This window comes from Mustela lutreola, chromosome 3 (assembly GCF_030435805.1).
Source record: "Mustela lutreola isolate mMusLut2 chromosome 3, mMusLut2.pri, whole genome shotgun sequence".
In the NCBI taxonomy this organism is placed as follows: Eukaryota; Metazoa; Chordata; class Mammalia; order Carnivora; family Mustelidae; genus Mustela; species Mustela lutreola.
In genome coordinates this window covers 20,878,596-20,894,786 of record NC_081292.1, presented here as the reverse complement: position 1 = coordinate 20,894,786, position 16,191 = coordinate 20,878,596, and the positions used below count along the sequence as shown (strand labels likewise).

The 16,191-nt window shown below is 41.8% G+C and overlaps 1 protein-coding gene across 1 annotated transcript in view; it reads right to left on the bottom strand.

The window, feature by feature from the left end:
- The window catches only part of SAMD12 (sterile alpha motif domain containing 12), a 316,947-nt gene that overhangs the window by 144,841 nt on the left and 155,915 nt on the right, over positions 1-16,191 (bottom strand). Inside the window, exon 3 of the mRNA XM_059168832.1 lies at positions 7,897-8,026. Within this exon, the coding sequence (XP_059024815.1) occupies positions 7,897-8,026 (130 nt within the window). The remainder of the gene's footprint in view (positions 1-7,896; positions 8,027-16,191) is intronic.

Here is a 16,191-nt window from a genome sequence, read left to right as displayed (position 1 = left end):
AGAGATCTAGCTGCTACACACATTTGGCAAGCCTTAGGACTGCCGGTCATTTGAATTTTAGCCATTTTACGGAGTACAAAGTGGTATCTCACTGTGGTTTTATTTGCATTTTCCTGGTGATAATGTTACTTAGTATATTTTCATATTTTATAGTATTTATTGTCCATTCTTTTATCTTCCTTGTAAATTGCCCAAATCTTCTGTCCATTATTATTGGAAATCTATTCTTCTAGAATAGATCTATAAATAAATCTATATTTCTATAAATAGAAGAATACAAATAGATCTATAAATAAATCTATTCGTCTAGGTTTCAGGATGATGATCTGTCTTGGGAAATCAGGTTTTTGATGGGACCCGGCAAAATCATGTTTTTGTCCAGCTTATTCTTCCTGTAAAGATTGTGGTGATGACATCCATTCTCTTCACCTATCAGAGCTAAAGTGCGAAGCCTTCCGCATCTGGTGAAATGATCAGATGACTTTCTGCATTTATTCTATTAACGTAGTGAATCAAGCTGAATTTTCAAAAACTTAACCTTGAATTCCTATGTGCACATGATCACGACAGAGTTTCATTTTTATCAATTGCTAGAAATTAACTTGTTTGTATTTTGTCAAGGTTTTTAGATTTAGGCTGATGGAGGATATTGGTCTACGCCATACCACTCTTGTAGTACCTTTGTTAAGTTTTAGTGTTACAGTTATTCTGACCTTAGGAGTTTAGAAGTGCTCCCCTTTCCCTCTCTTTCCTGAAAGAATCTGCATAGGTTTGGTTAATGATTATTTGAATTCGTTAGAAAAGCCTTCCGGGCTTAGGTTGTGTGTGTGTGTGTGTGTGTGTGTGTGTGTGTGTGTAGTTCTAACTCAAAATTTATTAAGAGCTATGTGGCTATTTAGATTTTCTAGCTTTTAGTTAGTACTAAGTTATGGTTTTTAAGGAATTTGTCCATTTCATCTAAGTGTATTGGCATAAACGTGTTCATACTCTTATTACTTTTAAATGTATATAGAAAATTTAATGATGCCCCCTACTTTCTTTCCTGACATTGTCTGCTTTCTTCCTTCAGTCTAGGTAGATGTTTACCAATTTTGTTATCTCTTCAAAGAATCAATTTCTCCTTTGTTAGTTTTCTTTACTGCTTGTATGTTCGTCTCACCAATTTCAGCTCGCTCTTTTGGATTATGTGCTCTTTTCTAATGTCTTAAGGTAAACATTTAATTTACTGATTTCAAGTCTTCTTTTAATAAAGGCATTTAGTGAAGCAATTTTCCTCTAAGTTGTACTGTAGCTGCACAACACCAGTGTTTGGAATATTCATGTTTCTATTATTATTCCGTTCAAAATATTTTCTCATTTCTGCTGTGGCTTTTTTTCTTCACTCATGCGGTTCTTGGTTGTGTGTGAAGTTTCTAAATATTTGGGATTTTCTGGCTATCTTGTAAAAGATTCCTAATTTAATGCTGTGTGGTCAGAGAATATGCCCTGGAAAACTTCAGTGCTTTGAAATTTGTTGAGATTTATTTATACCCTTATGTGCAGTACATTGCAGTGGATAATTTTCAGGAACCTGAAAAGGATGTGTATCCTGAAGTTTTGGGGGCAGAGTATTCTGTTTGGCATGTGGTAGCAGCTATGTAAATTTTTTTTCAAATATATGAAGTAACTGTGATTTAACAAATACACAGAAAGGGGCTCGCCAAGGGGCTAGAATGGAACTCTTTGGGGAGCAAGGAGGGAGCTGGTAGAGCCAGACTGAAGAGGACAGGAGGACTGTAACAGGGAGCAAGTACCCAGCTAAATGGGGTGACTGATGCAAGCAGAATTAGAAAAGGTAATCTGTAAAAGAGAACTAGGGCATGCCTTCTAGAAGGAGAGGAAGCAGCAGATAAGATGGGGTGGAGGGGAAAAATATTCAGGGAAATCCCATCAGATGGTCTATACTTTCTCAGTGTAGCCAAAGGAGGACATCTTTTAAAGATGGAAGGAACTTGGGAGCAGGTATCTGGAGGTCTCCTAACAACAGCCTGTTGGGATAAAGGAAAGGATGCGGGGTGGGGGGCTGTGCCATGGCTCCACTGGGCCTGGCAGCAATAATCTTTCCTGGGGGCTTTTCTCAGCAAAGGTTTCTAACATGGGAACCTAAATGGGACCTACAAGTGGGTTTTCAGTTAAACCTCAGCAGAGCTTTCTAATCATTAAAGTTTTCACCTATCGAGGTGACAAGTCCTACAACAGGGCTCACTTTGGGTAGCAAACAATTTGTCTGCAGACCTAAATGATGTTCTCCGAAAAGGTTTATCAGAAATAAAGCTGATATTCTGGCCTCCATTTATACTTTTTCATTCAAAGGGGTATTCTTTTTAATTGACCTCATAAAATCCGGGATGACCTGTAAAGCCCTTTTCAGTATTTAAAAATCTATTATCCTGAATCATCAAGACTGTCCAATTCAGCACCCCCAGTTTAAAGCTGAGGATGGGGCGCCGGGGTGGCTCAGTGGGTTAAGCCGTTGCCTTCAGCTCAGGTCATGTTCTCAGGGTCCTGGAATTGAGTCCCACATCTGGGCTCTCTGCTCGGCGGAGGGCCTGCTTCCCTTCCTCTCTCTCTACCTGCCTCTCTGCCTACTTGAGATCTCTCTCTGTCAAATAAATATAATCTTAAAAAAAAAAGAAAGCTGAGGAGTGTCAAGGTGATGTTAGTAAGCTTTCCATCAAAAGGGGTTAAAAACAATCAATGCTATTGTTAGGAAATTACAGGAAACAGGCCCTGATGATGTCAGAAACTTTGCTATGCAGATCTAGGCTGTTTGAGGTTTAATAAAAAATGTAGAGCAGTTCATACAGATGAGAAATGTAACAAAACACAGAGACAGAGAAAACACAATATCCGGAGGGAAACCAACAATGGCAAGAAAATGCACAGCTGCGGTGCTGAGATAGTTACATATGCCCATGCTTCATCTGGCTACACTGGATTCTAATAAGTAGGATGCTCACAGGTAGATCACATAAAGTAACCAATCATTTCACTAATTCTGATAACTACATACCCCACTGCTTTCTATGGGTAACATAATAAAGACAAGGAAGACAATAGCAGAAGGGTAAAGGTGTGGAAAGCTCAGAGAAACCAGAAACATATCTTGGAAGGGAATAATGTTAGTAAACACACAGATCCACAATCCAAAGGTCTAAAAGAGAGAGGTGTCCCTTGTATTCAATAGCATAAGCAGAGCTGCCCAATTTCAGGGTGCTACATCTCAGCAGAATATTCTGAAAAGGGGAAAGAGGCAGTGGGGCGGGGTGAGAGGGTGATTGAAGCACAAAATGAACCAGAAATATATTCATTTATTTCTCAGGAGGCCACTGGGAAATAGTACAGATCAATACTGACCATTTGCAGGGGAACTTCATAGGATGACTATTCCTGCAGAACCCTGGACATCTAAAGCATGTCCATCACTGTGCCACAAAGCAGACTACGTGGAAACCTTTTCCACATTCAAAATGGCTTTTAAAGATATTTTATATTCTGGGGAACTCTGAGTGCTTCACCCATAAAAATATGTCTTTCAAGTTGGCAGGGGTAAGAACCCTTTCCAGATGGAGAACTTGATGCTGAAGGAGGTAAACTCACTTTAGCAGCCACGGGAACAACACAAGGCACAGCCAGGGGCTGAAATCGCCTCCAACCTGAAAATATTCTTAACTGTGCATAAAAGAGAATCTGAAAGTTGCCTGTGAGCTTACACCTGGCCCCAGCAGAGCTTCCTCATCAACATTCCGAGCCGGCCTCAGAAAGCTGGAGAGAGAATCTTGCAAGCATAGGAAAACAGACAAATTTCTTTCCTTCAAGCCTAATCTGATGATTTAAATCTATCTATCCTAATGCCTCTCAGGTGTTCTAACCATCTTATGCCTTTTAAGAGCTCTTCTGCAGGGAGGTAACACTAGTAGCTTTTCTTCTGATTAAACACAACTGCCACAAGATAGCAGGTGCCGTCTGGACAGGAGGAAATTCTCAAATTCCACCAGGAAACTTGCAAGAGGTTTTGAATGCTCACATACTGAAACATATCTTAATGTTTCTTAGACTTCAGAGAACATGGGGGGAATGTTTGTGTAGAATTTAATGTCCTCCAAAGAAGGCATAAAAAATATTAATATAGAGGACTTGTGGACAAAATCATTACAAAAAAACAACACTACTGAAGTTAAAACAGGGGAATTTTCAAAAAAAGATTTAAATCTGGACTCTCATCAAATACAAAAATGAACACATTTAAGATTTTTTTTTAACTCCTTAGTGAAGAAACCAGTAACTCTTAAAACCAGGAGAAAGATACCATGAAGGAGAATCCTAACAGCACACACTCATCAATCATGGAGGGTAAAATGAATGCATAAATGGCAGGCAGAACTCACCTTTTCCACAGTGGCTAGGAAAGCCAGCTGAATCTCCATGGGACAGAATTTATATATCTACAACGAGGATTATTTTGTATTGCTATCAGTTAGCTACAACTTACCAAGTTGTAAAAACAGCACTGTCGAATTAGATAACCCCAAATGCTCTGCTACTGACGATGCATAACTTTTCACGGAAGAACAATTTTTTCCCTGCACAGATCGCTGACCGTCTTATTTATTGCTGTATTCCCCAAACCCAGTACCAGGTAGATGCTCTATAAATACCTGCTAAATGGATAAATGTCTACTATGTATAAGGCACTAAGCTAGGCTCTTCATGAGCATCCTTCCATTTAATTCTCCCAACACCCTTTAAAATAATTATTCTCATTTCACTGATGAAAAACCAGCTCGTGCGATGTTGTACAGCTATTACTTGTCAAAGGTTGGGGGTGGAGGACAGGCAGGGAGGATCTGACTCAGGTCTGTGAAAGCCCCTTTTCCCTTCTTCTTTCCATTTAATATGTCCTTTTTATTTGCCATGGCTCTGTCACCTGCCTCTAAGTTAAGGGACTGCTTATAGATTACACTGTAACAAACACGCTTGCTTGATAAGCACGATACTGGAGATCTTGCTTTGAGAAAAAGAAATGAACAGCAACACTCAAGAGAATTTAAGCATAAGGAAGAGACACTGAATGTCTTCTTTGCAAGCTTGCAGATAAGCACGGGATACTGACCAGCCCAGCCTACACACCCCAGCACCAACCCATTCCACCCCACCTAGGTTCTCAGTTTCCAGCTCTCAGGATAACAAAGATAGATGAAGTCAACTGTTTATATTTGTTGTTTATATGTGGTATTCGTTTTCACAGAGATTGGAAACTGGTCCACTTAGGAGATCAGCAGCAGCCGACGTTCAACGCCAGTTTCCTAGGACCATGGACTACTTTCACAGCGAGGCTAGAAGGCAGGTACCATCTCCCTTCTGCAGAAAAAGAAAGCTGAAGGGCACCAGGAACCTTCACGAAATTGCACGGCAAAGCTGCAGCTCCAGGCTTCGACCTGGCACTTGTCACCACTCTCAGCATCCACTATTTACCAGGCCTGGTGAAGTTGGCCTGTCACCGCATGTCTTAATTTTTCACAAACCTCTTTGCTCTGTTTTTCACAGACTAGCCTCCAAAGGGTGCAGAGACCCCTGCCAGCTTCCAGTGCCCTGGGGCTGGGAACTGCTGGTTGACTCCAGTCCTATTTTCTGGCCATTTGGCACTTGTGACCACCTGAGTATTTCACTTTCATTCTTGGAGAGGCAGTGGGGGCAGAGAGCAGGGGAAGAGAGTGGTTTTCTGAAGCCTCAGATAGTGAAAGGTCAAAAAGGTGTAGGCTGGATGTTCGTGTGAATTCCTTCTCTCTGCTCCCTAAGCCCCCAATGCTTTTCTGCTTTCTCTTCTTGCCTGAAAGCAGGCTGCCCTTAGAATGAATAGTATGTTTTTAGACGCCTCCAGATGAGTCTTGACAAGAATAGCAAAATGTTCGCAGGTAGACGGTGCCAATCAATGGCCAACTTAGTGGGTCACTTAATGTTACTTCATTTTAATCTTCACAACTCCCAGAGACAGGTAATTATCTTTGTTTTGGAAATGGGGAGTGAGGCTGAGTAGCTCATCTAGCTTAAGCAGCATGCCCAAGATTCCAAGAAGTTCAGATTGACTGTATCTGTGGTGTTGCCTGGCGACCCAATGGGCCACCAAAGCCATAGGACAGCTGTTCGAAACCTGTATCTCAGCCCACATCCTCCTTCTTCATGTCACGTAGCCCAAAGCCTTGGGAAGTGGTATACCATGGACTCCAAGCCACGAAGTATGAGATTTCTATTTCTAAGGGAGGGAACGCTCCTCCTCTACAAACCACTATAAATGCCTACCCTTCCCTCAAGGGCATCTCGCAATTCCCGCTCATAATAAAAGATAATACTACTTTCAAATAAGATCACGAAAAGCCTTTGCCATTATTCTATCACACAGGTATTAAGAAACGTTAAGCACACATTATCGGATGAAAACGACCATAATCAGCCAAATGGTGACTAACTGATTGATTGCTTTTAGGGCTGGAATAACTGACCCTGGATGGGATTTTCTTATATTCTTAAGGGAGAGACTAAGAAAAAAAAATTAGACACTCAGAATGTAAACAACGTTCCGACACTACCTTCACAATTTTAGGAATTTCATCTAAAAAGCCATTATTCCAGTCGGCAATAGGGGAAGCAAAAATGCATTAAGAACAATTTTAATCCTTAAGTTAGGAGGATTTCACTCTCTGTTAACTCATCTTGAGCTATACTTGAGTGTGTTCCTTACATTTTAAAACATTACCAATTTGATCAGCAGGAATCTAGGGTAACCTTGCTCACCGTTCTTTTATATTAAAACCTGCTTTTCCAAATGAAGCTTTCTTGCACAATTTGAATATGTCGAACAGACATAAAGGGATCTCCTTTAGTTGACACACCCATATCAACCCAAAGCACATACCCTCTCTTGTCCCTTTGGCAGTCTTTAGTGTACCCAAGGGTGCCAAGGAACACACTTTGAAAACCACTCAGCTGAGAAGGCGGCTAGACCCACAGGGCTGGGCTACTCAAGAGCAAGTCACTTTCCCACTGGAAGAATAGATTTCTCTTAGAGAAACGGAAGAATCTGGACTTGAATCAGGACTTCTCAACATGTTTTTCCCTCTAACACACGGTGTTGGTGCACAGAGTGTGTTCTTTAGTCCAAACGTTCAGGGCTTGCGAAGGGGGAGGAATGCTGCCGTATCCCCACACACCCTCAGGGCAGGAGGCCAGGCGAGGTCTGGGGAAGACCCTCTGACTGTGATGGGCTTCCATGGTGGTCCCAACCACTCCTTTTTACCTACCCTCTTCTCCCACTGGGATGCATGATCCTATGGGCTTTTGCAGTTCATTATACTGTCATAGTTTCTGCTTCTAAGTGCTTCTTGACCTCCACACATAATATTCAAACTTGCATCTGAATGGAATCCTCATTTTTGTTTTGAAGGCATTCCTCCCAGGGGCAGTAAGTAAGCATTATCATATTCACTCCAGAACTTTCTCATTTTGAAATCTTTCCTACTTAGAACATCTAATCCTGATCCTACAACCTAGCTAATTCGAAAGACTTTCTCCCCTTCTTTTCTCTAGGATTGGTACACACATCAATCTCCAGAGTTCTCCAACCCTTTACGCCAATTCCCACGTACTTGTCCTGGACACTGGGAATCTGTGCTTCTCTAACTGCTTATGTTTATTAAGCAGCATAGCTCGCATGGATCTGGAATCCATCCTCCCTTTTAAAGTAAAGCCACGCCAGAAAATTTCAGCAGGGAGATGCATTTCACTGTAAGGGTGTGGGAAAGGCCACCGTGATGGGGAGAGGAAGAGAGAATCAAATATTTTGGATGCTGCATACTTTACCAGTAATGTCATGCTGTCTGAATGACTCGCTGTAGATCTGATACTGATTCGGACAATGTTTCTTCAGCCACTTGCAGACATCCTGTTGAGTCCACAGAGCCACTGGTTTCGACAGCTTCACCGTAGCCGACTATGAAGCAAGCAGGAAAAGGTCTGTTAATGCCAGCCCTATGTCTAGAAAGGCACTATTGTTAGAAGTCCTAGCGTGTGTAGTCAAGGTTATAGGCTGGAATCCCTGGAGAGAAGTTTCTGGCTGTCTTCCTTCTAACCTCTACAGACCTTTTTCCATACCCCTGAAAACCAGAAGTCTAGATGGAGAAGACCTTGAAAATTTTACTTATTCTCAAGTGATCATCTCTACTGGAAAAAAAATGCCCAGGAAGTAGTGTTTTCTGACCAATACTTCAACAAGAAGACACTGCTATTGTAAGCAATTAATTACATTTTAGGGGTAAGACAGCTGCCCCCCAGTGGCCTTTCTCTGTACTCCAAGAAAGTGTCCATTTCTTGTTCCCTTCTGAGATCTCCAGTGTCTAGTGCAACATGGGCCCTGGCAGGTGCTAGTAATTATTTTTGGAATGCGTGTTGTTGGATTTAGATACCTACATACCATAAAGAAGGCAAGTTGGCCTGGGGGTGGTGGTGGTCCTGTAAAGTCTAGGTATTATGCCACAGTGGGGAAGCAAGAAGTTAATTCCACCCATACGTGAAGAGTGGTAATAACATAACAGGGTAGCTAAACCTGATCTAGAAGCCAACTCATCAAGGCCTATTAATGCTCACTAGATCTTTCAGGCATGGGTTTAGGAAACAAATCAGAGGTGCTAGGCACCCAGCCTGTGACAGAAGGCAGGTCACAGATCCACTCATTAATTAACAGGTGTCAGCTCTGTGCCAAGTGCTGGTCTTTCGCATACATCCCAGCCATTTGGCGGATGTAGGACGAAAGCTTAGCTATATATATATGGAATATATATGGAATGATCTGGAATGATAAAAATATAAACATATATTTTTATCATTCCAGATCATTGTTTGTCAACAAAATAGGATTATAATATCAAAAATTCTTTAAAGGATGTTAGGCCTTAAATATCACTGACTTTCTCACTAGGGATCATTTGTTTTTACTTCTCTTTCAGTCTTTCAGATTAAGGCCCAGGGAGAGCCTCAGTATTGTAGGACTATGATTCACTATCTTTCAAACACCTGCTAACATTTCTGACAAAGAGGGCTTGCTTCAGTCTCTTAATTTTCATCGGAAAGCAACATATCTAACAACTGTTCAGTTTTATTTTGGTTATATTTAAGTCTGCTTTGGTTTTATGGTAAATAAATTATGGTAAAAAATAAAATTTTCAGTAGTAATACCTAGTTTGCTTTTAAAACAAATGTGAGTTTTAAAAGAGTTGGTCAATTATAGAAAAATGAAGAGAACATTGTACAGATAGATGGTAACAATAATAACAGAAGTGACATGCACGATTCATACTTGGGAAATGTAGTGCTCAGGTGTTTCTTGGCTTTATTAGTGTATTTCCAATAGGAGGGTTCTTTGGGCCATGACTTACAAAATCCTCACAAACAGTATTTTTTACTTGATGCTGCAGTAGTTTTTCTCACTCTTACTGTGACAGATGATTGTATACATGTCCCTATACACACAACCATACATATATCTATCTGCCTTTCCTTCATTTTGATTGGCATTCCTACACTGCTATCTGGGGTTGATGCTCCCTCTCTTGGAATTTCGACAAGATCTGTGATGGTCCTGACCAGTGGAGCACAGTGGAATCCATGTGATCTACGTGACTTCCAAGGCAAGGTCACAAAGAGACAGCTTCTGCCTGGCTCTTCCTCTTTGGCACTCCGCTTTGGAACCCAACCACATGCTGTGAGGAAGCGTAGACCACACGAAGAGACTAATGCAGAAATTCTGGCCCAGGCCCCAACTAGTGTTTCAGCTGACAGCCACCACCAACCATCAGACAAATGAGTGAACAAGCTGCAGATGTTTCCAGCCGCTAGTCTTGGAATCTTCCTACTGAGACTCCCAAACCCCACGACGCAGAGACAAGGCGCCCCTCTATGCCCTGAGTGAATTCCTGATTCATGTAACCCATGAGCATCATAGAAGGTTGTCTTTCACCACTAAGTGCAGGATAATTTGCTCTGCAACCCCAGTAACAACTGGAACACTAGGTTCCATGCTGGTGAGGACAGATCTGTTGTGACTGTGGTCCCAGAATGCCTTGCATTTAAGATGCGCTACACAGCCACGATGAGTAAGTCAATGTATTAATGAAATAACCTGTCAGTGAATTTCAAGTGTAGCCCTTCGCTGCTCTCCACCCACTGTGTTGTGCTCATGTGGCTTCCAGTCAAACGTGTCAGCCCCTTCCTTCCACCTCATACCCCCAGTCACAGGCTGCCGGCCACGTTCCCTGGAAGCTCCTTATGCAACCATCTCAAATACCTCCCTGATTCTGATGAGCGAGGACAACCTCCGGTGTGGATGGTGCAAATGAGTGAATGTTTTGTTGTTCAGTTTCTTCCCTTTTGCTCATCATTACCTCCCTCCCTTTACATGATTAGGAAACTAGAATCCTGGCTCTTTTAGCCACAAATGCACTCGCCGTGGTGTTTCACAAGTCAGCACCTCTGAATCTGGCTCCTTCCTGCTCTAAAAACTTCTCTGCAGATTAGCTGAATGAGTTCATAGCTGACACATCATTACCCTGAAACCCTTTACAAGTTTCCTGCAAGTAAAGCTAATCACATCTTTTGAAAACTCCTATAAACCAGTCACAGATGGTTGTAAATTAGGCAGGGAGAGACAAGAGGATGAAGTTGCTCGTATATTAATATACTCGGCTTCCAGGAAGATCCTCTTTAACCTGCTCATTTCCTCGGAAACAGAGGACCCTCAGCACCAAGACAAGCCCCCTCAGCTGGGCTTCAGACAGAGATTAACCCCTACATTGCCAGGTCAACTCAAGAGGCTTCCTCATCAGCCCACCCCGGACGTTTCAGTTATAGATTTTCCCTTTGTCATAAATTCAGGCGTTCTGAAGCCAGTCCTCAAGGAGGTGCCTTTTCCTTCAGAGTATACTCTTAGGAAACAGTAACTTGCCATCATTTGCTTGGACATCAATTGACTCAGAGCTTTAGGTATAGATTTTTAAGACTGCAAGAACCTAAAGAGATTTGCCTCCACAGAAACCCACATAAATAAAACGGGAGAGATAAAGCTTCTATCATGAAGCACCGCTTGTCTCTTCTTAATCAGATGGTGATGGAAGTACTGGCCCCATTCATTTGTGGATTCTCAGCCTTGGCTTCCTTATGAAATTATTATTAGTTTGCTACACATTACTTGTTAAGAGCCATAATGACTCCACTTGCCCCAGTCTGCCGCTGCGTAGGGACTCGGAGAGCTGACTTTTATTTTTTCTGTCTGAACTGCTCTTTGCCCAGCACCCAGGTGAATCTCAGTCACTTCTCATGATTGCCCCATCTCTGACAGCAACCAGCTTGGGGGAGGGAGTGCCATAACCTGATCCTTTTAAAGAGCTTACACGTGCAATTTGGAACAATGAGGAGCAAGCACTAAGCTCATGTCAATCCCCTACCATTGTCCCACGGAGAGGGGCAGAGTTGTCAAACTTAATAGCTCCACAGGGTTATTTCAACGGTCCTCCTTTCCTTGGCTCTCTTCACAGCTCTCTCTGTGTGCAGCTCCAGCCAAGAATGTTCTGATACGCTGTTTTCTACCCCTGCCATCCCCTCGGTGGGAGCCAAACCCAAAAGGGTTCACAAAAGAAATAAATAGTATTTCATATTTATCAGAAATAGTAAACTAGGAAAAACAAAAACAAAATACCAGAAACCCATCCTGCCCACAGACAAACATTAAAAAAGTATTTGCCCCAGTTCCCCTTCTCCTGGCTCAGGTCTACTAAACCGTTCTCGGGATTGACAACCCTGGAGACAATCTGAGTTTGTTTTGTTGCCCTGAAAGAAGCCAGAGGCTGTTTGCTATCTTAACCCCAAGCATTGTAACTCCAAACAGAATCCCAGGCATTTCCTTTCTGAAATGGTCCCGTCCTTTCTCTAGACAACCTCAAAGGGTCTATTTTAGGGTCTTAGGATCTATTTTATAAGGAGACCTCACTTGACTCAGAAAACACATCCCTGGGGGGAAGTTTGTTTGCAAATTATCTTTTTTTTTTTTTTGGCAAATGATTCCTTACCCTAATTCAACAGTTTCAGCCATGTTTTATGGTAATTTTTTATTTGAATTTTAATGAGAACTCTTATGTTTTGAGATCTTTGAGGTAAACCTGAAGCTTTTCTAAGTTATAAAATAATTAAATGCTTTAAAGAAGTTTGATATTGAATGAACATGTTGCAAAATATTTTTCAAGTTAAATTCTATCTTGCCATTGAATTATCCCTTGAATCTGTTTTGCAATATAAAATCTCTTTAATTTGGGGCACCTGGGTGGCTCAGTGGGTTAAGCCTCTGCCTTTGGCTCAGGTCATGATCTCAGGGTCCTAGGATTGAGCCCCGCATCAGGCTCTCTGCTCGGCGGGGAGTCTGCTTCCCCTTCTCTGTCTGCCTCTCTGCCTACTGGTGATCTCCGTCAAATAAATAAATAAAATCTTAAAAAAAAAATCTCTTTAATTTACTAGGTTTTGATTTCTTTTTTTAAGATTTTATTTATTTATTTGACACAGAGAGAGATTGCAAGTAGGCTGAGAGGCAGGCAGAGAGAGAGAGAGAAGCAGGCTCCCTGCAGAGCAGAGAGCCCAATTCGGGGCTTGATCCCAGGACCCTGAGATCATGACCTGAGCCAAAGGCAGAGGCTTAACCCACTGAGCCACCCAGGTGCCCCAGATTTTGATTTCTAAGAGAACACTGCAGTTTTGAGCTCCCAGTGGTTGCATCAGCTCAACTACGTAAGCTTACACCAGGCCCAGTGGGCTGACTGGGGGAAAGCAGAGAACTCAGAGATCATTTAAATCCACTGGCAGGTCAAAGTGAGCTTTGTGCCCGAATATCAGGAAGTGGTAAAACTTGCAGCCTCTCGTTATAAGCAGGTGTTGGCAAGCTTTCCCTTACCATCCTGCAATGAATTTCCTTTAGGTCCCGGTCTTCTCTTCCATGAGGTTAACCACTGTGAAATCTTACTCAAGACCGTGGGGGCAGAGGGGATAGAAAGGAATGAGAAGAGCGGAGGAGGAGAAAGACAAACATGCATTTATGTCTCCTTTAACAGCTTCTGAAGCTCATTCACCCCCCAAAATGGAAAGACGAGAGAGTTCATAGAATCCTTGGCTTTGAATTCATTTTTTTTTTTCAAGTAGTAATCATGCCCTCTTCTGCCACCTTAACTCTTACAGGAGTTAAGAAGGTGGTTAGAAAGTTTTAATGATTCTCTCTCCCATCCTATTCTGTTCCCAGGGTAGCTCATGAGTTCCACTTGGTCATTCTTGGGTTTAGAGGAAAATAGGTTGAAGGAAGCTCTTCAACTTCACGCCTCTCAAAGAGAAGACATCTCACTGCTGGAAAGTTTACAGATAAAAGTAAAACCTCTTAGATGAATGAAAGAGAAATGTAGTGTTCTCCCACATTGTTCTGTCTTTAATTAACCATTGCTTGAACATCACTGTGGTTACTCTCAGCTTCCTCATCTGTGGTGTTCATCTCTCCTAACCAGTGTAGCTGTACGGGTAAGCACCTTCGGGAATTTTCCCAAGTAAACAGTGTGGCATTATGAGCTTATTCAACTGTTCTTCACAGGGCATCTGTCTGAGACCTTCAAATTTCCAGTCTCCTCCACAGGGCACTCTAGCTTGTTAGTGTTGACTTCAAAAGGCAGGATCTTGAATGGAGGGACGACAAAAAGAAATGTATTATTGAAATCCAAACCTACCTTTTTTTTTTTTTTTCAAAGTCACATCATTGGCTTCCACTGAACTTACAGGAAATCTACAGTCTTGAGTATTCTTCAAACAAACTTCCATCAAAGTAGGGATTCTTTTTCCCCGAAAGCAAATTTTTAAGAACTTCAACTTTAGTTTGCAGGTTTCAGTGTATTGTCTGGAATCCTTATTAAGCAGTGTATTGGCTATTCTCCCGTATTTATGCCAGCCATGTAAACATAAGCTCTTTGAGATACTCAAACATTTTTAAGAGTATAATAGAGTCCTGGGAATAAAAGTTTGAGAACCACTGTTCTAAGACATTACTAGAGTAGTGTCATTAAAATACAAAATTTGGCCTGATATCATTTTTCCCCTTAATTTGTCCATACCGAATTTCAGTGATGGCTTTTTTCATTCCTAAATACTCAGAACCACAGTCTCAGAGAAACTCAAATTTTAGAGGACTCCAAACAGTCAGTAGGTTCAAGTTTAAACCCAAGGCAAAAATCTAATCTACCTTACAACATCTAAAATGGTGGTAAGTTTGGACTATGACAACTATAACAAGCTATGTGAGTGTGTAAACTATTTGGATAAAGACCAACGTTAACCACCTAATGGAAAATAATTACTATTCTTCTCTTTTTTTAGAGCTGGACAAAGTTTGGAAAAACAATGATCTAGGTACAAAACTCTCCCTGAAAATTTGTAGCATCAAAAAATGCATCCCATAAAATGGGTTATTCCATTGCTAATAAGCTCTAAGAGCTTAAAATGATCTTTTTGTATTGAAGCCTAAGTCAGACTTCTATCCTCTTTCTCATAAGTTCTGAGTCCTGCGTTGGCAGCAAGGCAAGACCAATCTCCTCACTGCCCAGTGCACTGATTTCCATTTTGCCCATCATACTGGTGCTCTCCATTGGGTCTCATGCTTTATTTATTTTTTTTTTTCTTTAACTGTGGTATTTGCTGATAAATCCCAAATTATATCTCCAGCCCAGTCTTCTCCCCAAACTTAAAACTGATGATGTCACAGTTCCATTTGCAGATCTAGTAAACATTTCAAATTCAACATGTCCAAAACTGGCCTCCTCTGCTTCCCCTCACAACTGCCTTTGTCACCTCATCTAAGGTAAACTCTATACTTTGTGCTGCTGAAGCCCACAATCTTAAATTCACCACAGACTCCCCTCTTTCTCTTGTATTCCACATCTAATCTATTGGCAAAACCTAAGGGGTCTACCTTGAAATATATCCACACGTCAATCTCTTTTCATCACCAACATGGCTATAATCCTGATCAAAGGCACTATCATGTCACACCTAGACTACTCCGTCTACGTACCTCATGCACTTAATGGGTCTGGTTTTCCCTTCTTTTAAATCCTGGAAATGCCTTCCAAAGCCTCAAACAATCTGGTGACCCACTATCTCTGATGGCCATCATTATTACCTTCCCCTAGTCCTTACTGCTCCTACTACATCAGCCTTCTTGCTGTTGCTCACGAATGTCAACTACATCCGCTTCCCATCTTGCCGGAGAGGCTCCCCTCCCAGACATGGACAGTGCTAATTACCTCACTTCTTTCAAACCTTCGGTCAGGTTCTGCTCAAGTCCTACCCTCATCCCCCTATTTAAAAATGCAAGCCTCCTCCATATGACACTTCTGAAACTCATTACCTTGCTTCAGTGTTTCCACCTTGCTTCAGTGTTTCCTTCTCAAGATCAAGTACCCTCTACCGTACTACCCAGTTCACTTATTTTGCCCATTATCATCCTCCTCTGTCTTTTCCCTCTGGCCTGCCACATCCACAAAGGCAGGGATCTTTCTTATTTCACGAAGAGTCCCAAACTTTAGAACAGTACCTGGCACCTAGCGGGCACTCAATAATTATTTGTTGAATGAAGGAAGAACTGTCTGGTCCGTCATCATAGATCACAGCTCCTATATCCTTGAGTGTCAGAAAGATGATTCAAGTCGCAGCTGTGCTCCTGACATTCCCAGGTAGTAGAACTACAACAGCCTTTTCTCCAATTAGATTTCTCTTATATTGAGCCAAATATGCACAGACATTCTAGCGCTATAATTCTTAGCACGGCAGCTCACATTTCTGATCCTCGATTTTTCTTTTCCGATTGACACAGAGAGTGATGTAGTGAAACAAGCTTGGCATTTGGAATTATGCAGATCTAGGCTGAAAGCTGGCCCTGGCATTCTCTAGCAATGTGACCTTGGGCAGGTCACTGAACCTTTCTCAACATGTCCCTCAACACACTGAAAATAAAACGTGTCTTGTCATTTGTGGAGATTAGACATGGTTTATCCAAAGCACTTGAAGAGTGCCTGCCACATACTATGT